General features: G+C 35.9%; 1 protein-coding gene across 1 annotated transcript; it reads right to left on the reverse strand.

The window, feature by feature from the left end:
- Nucleotides 1-378: 378 nt before the first annotated feature.
- Nucleotides 379-5,057, reverse strand: LOC106529351 (galactose-specific lectin nattectin; the record flags this gene model as incomplete). Its single annotated transcript, XM_014024751.1, is given in 7 exon segments — nt 379-588; nt 720-831; nt 996-1,130; nt 4,242-4,333; nt 4,577-4,601; nt 4,857-4,913; nt 5,001-5,057. Coding segments are annotated over 7 exon segments (546 nt in total), but the record flags the coding sequence as incomplete, so codon positions are not given.
- Between the last annotated feature and the right edge of the window lie 3,765 nt (nt 5,058-8,822).

An 8,822-nucleotide genomic window follows, 5' to 3' on the forward strand; every position in this document is an offset into this window, starting at 1 on the left:
TTATCTGTCAGCTGACAGTGCTGGACCAAGTCAACAGATAAACAAATACGTTGCCTTCAGGCCCAGGCCTTGCCTGGTTAAATAAAGGTTAATAAACGATATAAGAATAGACTAAAACCATCAGCATAGAAAAATGAGAAGAACAAAAACTACAGTTCATGATTAATTTAGGTAAGTTTTACTTTGTTTGGCCCTTGTTATTATGCTTTATATGTTTATTTATACACAAAACAGTATTTTATCCATCAAAAATCTGTTGGGTTTTGGTTTTCATTAATTTATATTTTAAATGTGATATGAATCCTTTGGGAAGTCCGATGCTGACAAGTTGTGCACTTTTTTTTTACTAATCAAACAAAASCCCAGGCAGCAGAAAGGTTTGCAGAGAACAAACATTTATTTGAGGCTGTAGTTTGATCAGACATCAGACATGTCAGATTATCTCCCAGAAGTGACGTCATCGAGGCTTGACCTCCTGCTGGAAGTGACATCATCGAGTCCGATGCGTRGAAGTGACAARTTATGGGTTTCTGGTACAAACAGCACCAAGCTTGATGCTACACTGAGCATCGTTGATGTAATCTCTGTCTGTGAAAAACAAGGAGATTTAGAAAAAGTRAAAAATACTCTGAAAAACAAAAACAAAACTTCAWCTGATAAATGATTTTTAGTTCTGAGCCCAACATCAAGAGTGACCCTCAGATGAATTATTTTTGTACTTTTTAGGTTGATCATCATGCAGTTCTCATTTCCACCACTGTTGCTTGGTTCTCCTGGACTCCAGCCATTAAATGTGAACGGCGTCCCGTCGCTCCAGAACCAAACACCCTCCTGTCAGACAAAAGTTTTATAAATTCAGTTTATTTCCATTCTGAATGGATTAATTAATTTATTTAGGATATTGTGCAATTAAAACATAACCATAAAAACAACTGATGCATTGCAACAGATTTTGATGTCAAAAATTTTTTTTTTAAATTTCAGAGAACCCTGACCTTCACAGCATCGTAGCCTCCAACCCAGGCTGGTACGTCGGATCCTTTTGATCTACGGATCAGTTCCCTGACGAACTCATACTCACTTTGTGTCTCCAGAGACTCCAGACTTGCACCTTTTGAGTTACAGAAACGCTGAGAGGGAAGATTCAAACCAACAACTTTAGACAACCATTACAACACCTCACACCATGACAAGATCATTACATCACAATACACCATGACATCACTACATCACCAATACACCATGACAAGATCATTACATCACCATTATGCCATGACAAGATCATTAGACCACATTACACCATGACATCACTTTGACATCATGACAAGACCATTATACCATGACATCACTAATCGGTAGTTTTACGTCTGACCTTAGGGATTACCAACAGACCAGTGCCCTGAGATCAGAGAGCACGAGATGGAATGTAAGGGTGGAGAAGGTCTGAGAGGTAGGGAGGCGCTAGGCCATGTAAGGCCTTATAGGTGAGAAGCAGCACTTTGAAATCTGCACGAACATGGCAGGGCAGCCAGTGGAGAGAAGATAGCACCAGAGTGATATGATCGTCACATCACTATGACATCATAACAAGACCATTATATCATGACATCATAAATAAACCATGTTATCACCATTACAGCTTTACATCACCATTACACCATGACAAGATCATTACATCACCATTACACATTACAATTACATCACAATTACACCATTACATCACAATGAAATCACCATTATGCATGACATCATTATGACATCATGACAAGACCATTATACCATGACTTCATTAATAAACCATGTTATCACCATTACAGCTGTACGTCACCATTACACCATGACAAGATCATTACATCACCATTACACATTACACCACAATTACACCACCATTACACCATCACATTACCATGACATCACCATTACACCATGCCAAGATCATTACATCACCATTACACCACAATTACACCACCATTACACCATCACATTACCATGACATCACCATTACACCATGCCAAGATCATTACATCACCATTACACCACAATTACACCACCATTACACCATCACATTACCATGACATCACCATTACACCATGCCAAGATCATTACATCACCATTACTCATTACAATTACACCACCATTACACCATTACATCACCATGAAATCACCATTATACATGACATCATTATGTCATCATGACAAGACCATTATACAATAACATCACTAATAAACCATGTTATCACCATTACAGCTTTACATCACCATTACACCATGACATCACCATGACATCATTACACAATGACATCACTAAAACATGTCTTCACCATTGCATCTTTAAATCACCATGACACCATAACGTCATTACATCACCATTACACCATGACATCACCATTACATCATGGCATTAACATTACATCTTTACATCCCCATTACACTGTAGGGGTCTCCTCGAGTGAAATAATCACAGCCCTAACGAAGCTCGAAGCGTGTTTGTTATTGTTGGTTCCAAACTTTTATAGGAAACTGATTGCTCACAATTAAGTGTAATGTAGTGATTTTGTTTGATTATGTAAAATAAATGATCACATTTATTTATGGGTCAAATCAAAATTCGCTGACTGAAGCCACTCATTGTGTGTCCAGTCACTTTGCACTGGAAGAATATTTTACCGAAAATAAAATGATCCTTGCTAAAATACTTTCTTTATAACCTTGTTATAAGAAATGTAGCTGTGAATCCCACAACACCATGACATCACTAATAAGCCATGACATCATCCACACCGCTGTTTTCCCTGTTAGTTATATCGTCCTAAAGCATTTTCATTTTATTTAACTTTGTTTACAATTAGTTCATTTTCTTGAAAAAAACATTCTTCTCTGAAATCTACTTCAGCATTTTCTTTTCTGTTTTTTAGCTTTTGGCTGTAGTTTTTCAAATTTGTACTTGAAGTAAGTCATCTGGTCAAAGGTGGTTTCACTATGGGTTTGCTAGTTTTATTTAGCTTCAATTATGCTGAATTTAGCATGAAGCTAAAGTTTAGCTACATTTAGTGTTTAGCTGCTGCACTATTATATATAATTTTGTAGCTTTTATAGCATATTAAAGTCTTGCTAAGTTTTGCTGTGAGTACTGTTTTGCTATGCTTAGCATAGCTACAGTTTTGCTAATCATTACATTTTTCAATAGTTTTGCTTCTTTAATTTTTTTTACCTACAGTTCTGCTATATTTACCTTTTAGCTTCAGCATTGTTACATTTACTGTTTAGCTACCATATTGCTTATGTTTAATTATGTTTTACTCTGTTTCATTTTATCTTTCCACCATTTTTACATTGTTAATGATTGCACAGCATCTTGTGAATATATTTCTGTGAAAGGCGCGTTATAAATAAAACTTTACTTACTTTACTATTTAGTATGGAAGCCCATTTCCGCCACCCTGATAAAAAAATAAATAAAACTTGTATCTCATAATTATGACTTAGCTATCTCATAATTATGAGATAGTACGTCATAATTATGAGATAGCTAAGTCATAATTATGAGATAGCATGTCATAATTATGAGATAGTATGTCATAATTATGAGATAGCATGTCATAATTATGAGATAGTATGTCATAATTATGAGATAGTATGTCATAATTATGAGATAGRATGTCATAATTATGAGATAGTATGTCATAATTATGAGATAGTATGTCATAATTATGAGATAGRATGTCATAATTATGAGATAGTATGTCATAATTATGAGATAGTATGTCATAATTATGAGATAGTATCTCATAATTATGAGATAGTTTGTCATAATTATGAGATACAAATTTTATTTTTTTATCAGGGTGGCGGAAATGGGCTTCCATAATTTAGCTACAAATTAGTTTTTTTTATTTTAGTTATCGGTAGCTTACCTAATTTGATTTTACATAGATTTAACTATGTTTAGCTTAGAGCTATGATTTTACTCATTTTTAATTTTGTTACTGTTTGTTACAGATTTTCTTTAATTAGCATATTGCTATTTATAATTTTGCTTTGAGTTACAATTTTTTGTAACATTTTAGTTGAGTTGCTGTTTTGCTAACTTAAGCTTTTAGCTCCAGTTTTAGCTACTGTCTGTCTTACCTTTAAAAATTCAGTTTTTACTTCATTCTTCAAATGTTAGCACTTGAGAGATTTACCTGGCTGTAACTACAGTGTTTGACATGACATAAAACCAGTGAAAACAGTTGTCGTACCTCTGAATCGTACCAGTCCCTTTCAGTGGCGTCAAACATATAACAGAAGCCTCCGTACCAAGTCCATCCAGGAGGGCAGGTCTGACAGGAAGCTGTAAAACACCTGGAAAATTAAATCTCCACAGCTGCATCATTTACAAACAAGTCAACAAGAAAGACTAAAATCTGTCCAATCAATAAAATGCCAACAACTGTGAGAAAACATGTGGAAGTTGATGTTTTTAACACAGTCATGTTGCAGTTTGAGCCTCAAAACAAACCAGACATTTTATCTAACATAATGTCTGATATTTGATTTTAAACGCCCGTCATCTAAAAAAGATAAAAGCACATACTTAGTTGTGGAGGATGGCAGTAAGCCTGTGGAGATAAAACAAAAACAAAGAGTCAGAATCTGATTGGTGGATCAGTATCACCTGTAATCATCTCCATAATCCCACAATTCGTCAAATAAAACATTTACAATTTTTAATTTTCTGCGTTGATTTGACTTCTGAAAATTTCCAGGGGTTCTTTGACTTCTTCTCTGGTCATGATAAAGATTTAAATTAAATGAATTAAAAATTATATTTAACATTTAACAGAAAACAAAAATCACAAACTTCTCAAACTTACATTTGCTCCGATCCCCAGTCCACACAGGAGCAACAAGGAGAGAAGACAAGTTGTCATCTGCAAAACAGAGGAGAAATTCAGAAAAAAATTATTGTAATAACAGCAATAACAACAGAAACAACAACTATAAAAGTAATACTTTACTTTGTTGTGACTTTCAACCCAAACAGCAGCAGCAGCCACACTCACTGGAGGAAGGATGTCTTCTCAGAGCAAACACTGAGTTTTTATACCTTCGTCTGGTCGGTGGGCCTGTCAGCTGATGAAAGCTCATGAGTTAAAAACATTCAACTATTGTTGTGTGATAACCTCTCCCACCTGACCTGAGGCCTGAAGAACAAAACAGATTCAACACATRCAAGATATCTCTAAGAAAACTGGCTCAACTGACCCTGGCCTGAGGTTAACCCTGATCTTTGGAGGTCGATAAGTCAACTCCAGTTTTTCAACTCTGAATTTTTGCTTGAATGTTTGAAAGAAAACATTTGATCCCTGAAAGAGCATTTCATTAGTCACCTTTTTTATTTTTATTTTTTGCAATGTCTGATACAACAGCATCATTCATCAGCTTTTGGCCCAATGTTCCCTGGTACCCAATAAACTTATGGACACTGTCATGCTCAAACATGAGGTTTTTACTGTCAGCCCATGAATGGGGTAGATTTGGGACATTCCAGAGGACACAGTTTTTGAACTCAAGCYGAACAACAGAATCCCTGATTTGGCTTTTTAAAAATTTATCAGGACACCATCCAGAGACTCCAAGGAGGGTGAGTAGTGATTTTTTTATTGGAGTTATTCATAAATTATAAATTGATTAATTTATACCTAACAAAATTAAACTAACTCATAATACCAAAGAAGCAGCRTGCTGCTTGAAGGTAAACAGAGACAGATAACATAAATATCTTCTATAGCCAGGAGAAATATTTGCAGGTTTGGCCAGTTCTCCTGATGCACCTCAGCCTCTGACACCTGAAAAAAATATATAAAAACTCATCTGGTCACTAAATAAATGACAGTGGTTATTACATCACCCAGAATAAAATGTAGACCAATCAGGAACCCAGTAAAATGGCAAATGAAACAATACATTTTTACAAAGTTTTAAAAAAAAATTGCATCCTAATTTCGTTATATTTAGTAAAATGACAATAAAGATATTATATTCTGATGCAACAATACTTTGAGGTAAACCTTGTAGTTTTGGCTTAAAGGGGCATTTAGATAAACCATGAAACACATATGTTTTGTTTTCTATTTTTAATGAAAACAGCCATCGTGCACATTTTACAGAATTATTTATTTATTTATTTATTTATTTATTTATTTATTTATTCATTCATTCACCGTTATTTAAGCAGGCAAGACCTGTTGAGATCTCAGATCTCTTTTTTCAAGGGAGGCCTGGGCCTGAAGGCAACCCATTGTCCATGTTTTGGGGGGTGGGGGAAAGCGGAGTACCCGGAGAAAACCCAGAATGTTGTTCTTTTGCGTCTGTCTCTTTGTGGCCAAACCATTGAATGAAGCAGCTCCTGTTTCAAGTTACTGAATTGTCTATGTTTGAAAAGCTGTGGCTTGACCTCAGACATGGTTAAGTTAAATCTTATTGTTGTGATACACAGAAAATATACCAGTGCTCTGTTGTCGTTTTAAAATTACAGTTTTATTGCCAAAGTTACATCAATGTTATTGTAATCAGTACAAAAATGAGGAAGGGCAGGGTCTATTTGGGGTCTTTTCAGGGTCTTTGTCAGCCTTTGCAGGGTCTTGGCAGATCTTTTGAAGGGTCTTTGCAGGTATGAGTATGGTCTTTTGCAGGACTTTGCAGGGTCTATTTGGGGTCTTTGCATGTCTTTTGCAAGGGTTTTGTAGGGTTTGCAAGGGTTTTGTAGGGTTTTTGCAGGTCTTGTTCAGAATGCTTGTGTAAGGATTTTCACTCTAAGGTATTTTGGGTTTAGGTAAATTTTTACAACACCAAATAAAACAAATCCAAAATACCAKAGCAGTGCCTGAGAGAAATGACAACGTGAGTTATCTTCAATCATAAAAAAGGGTTTCAGGTGTAACACGTTCCTAAAAATGCAACCTGACCTGTGACACCTGATCCTTAACAAATTGGAAGGGGCTGTCAGATTTACTAGATGACAATCGAGATTAAAAGTAAATTATCAACATGGATAGTTTTTGCAGGGTCTTGGCAACATTTTCAGGGGTGCATTAAGATTTCATATGATGGGTCCACAATGTTTTTGAGCAGACACAAAACTTTTATAGCAAGATTCATGGCATAGAGTCTGAAGACATTGGCAAGGCTTGGTCAGTGAGAATTTGAGGCAGACATTTCCTGAATGATTTAATGCTTTGGCTACTTTTATACCTTATATAAGAGCTAGAATGAGACTCAAGTTGTGCTAATCTTCTAGCATGTAGCGGCATCCTGATATGGTCTGAGACAGTCCAGTGCCAATGAAGGGCATAGAACATGATGAGGGAGCAGGAGAACAAAACAAGGAAACTGTATTTGTTAAGCAGTAAAAGTATAAAATAATCATAGTTAACTGTTGAATGAGGATTGTTTTTTRGAAGTTCTTGAAAGTTTTTAAATGTCCTAACTGATTATGTAGGTCATTTAGAGCATTACAGAGTCATTGTCCAGAGATGAGGAGATTAAAAAGTATAGTTCAACCAGCATTTCCACCTCAACATTTTTCAACAACGTCCTTGATGGCAATATTAGATATCCTAAAAGGCCACCAGGAGGGACGCCTTCWGGTGTAGCCGTTCCTCGTGACACTCCTTGATCAGTCCAATTACTGATTCTAATTGAAGACAACAAACCTCTGCAGGGCACCAACCAAACACACAAATGTTGATCTGCCTCGAACCAAACCAGCATTGTTGTGTAACTAATGAGCTGTCCAGTGTTGAAGGGCAGGTCCACCAACGAAGCAAAGGTATATAAACCCTGTGTTCTCTGTTCCAAGATATCCTTCTTCCAGTGAAGCTACTGCTGCTTTGATTCGTCACAGAAAGGTAAAATCTCAGCTGTTTTACTTCATCAGTGTTCTACAMTTTTCTATATTTGGAAGAGTTTTTATTGGTTCCACAGATGGAGTCAGGTCTGGTCTTAGTGTTGCTCCTTTGTGGACTGGGGATCGGAGCAAACGTGAGTTTGGAATTTTTTTTTTACTTGTCATTTGTTCTTTTCTTATTGGTTTGATTTACTTCTTTATTATGTCAAGACAAAAAGGCAGGAACTAAAAGCAAACAGATTTCAATCAACAAATGCCATCCAGTTTTAAAGAAATGTCAGGAAAATTAAAATTCAGGAAGCGCATTATCCTTTTTAGTAGGACAAGTTCTACTAATGATTGTTAAACAAAAATTTGTAAATTTTTGTGTCACTTCCGTAGAAAAAATAACTTAATATTAGTTTCTTAATTTCTTCATCATCAGTGGTATTTTTTATGAAGAGGAAAGGAGAAAAAAGGGGCAAACGTAATTGGAGAGATTGAAAAAGCGATTAGAAAATATATTAAATATACACCAAGAAAACACAAGGCAACACACCTGACATCTGTCTGCTCACCTGAAAATAAACGGATATAAGAAAACAGCAACAAAATATTTATCTATATAATAATAAAATTAATTAAAAATTTCTGTAAAGCATGTATACATACGGCTCAGTAGTTAGTACCGAGGCCCCACAGCAAGAAAGTCCTGGGTTCGATCCCCAGTTCGGATCTGGGGTCTTCCTGTGCGGAGTTTGCTTGTTCTCCTTGTGCTTGCGTGGTTTTCTCCAGGTTCTCCAGTTTCCCCCCACCCCCCAAAACATGTACAATAGGTTGCCTTCAGGCCCAGGCCACCCTTAAAAAGAGATCTGAGATCTCAGTGGGTCTTGCCTGGTAAAATAATGGTAAATAAATAAATAAATTATATATATGTATATATATATATACA

The sequence above is a fragment of the Austrofundulus limnaeus genome, unplaced genomic scaffold, assembly GCF_001266775.1.
Source record: "Austrofundulus limnaeus strain Quisiro unplaced genomic scaffold, Austrofundulus_limnaeus-1.0 Scaffold438, whole genome shotgun sequence".
NCBI lineage: Eukaryota > Metazoa > Chordata > Actinopteri > Cyprinodontiformes > Rivulidae > Austrofundulus > Austrofundulus limnaeus.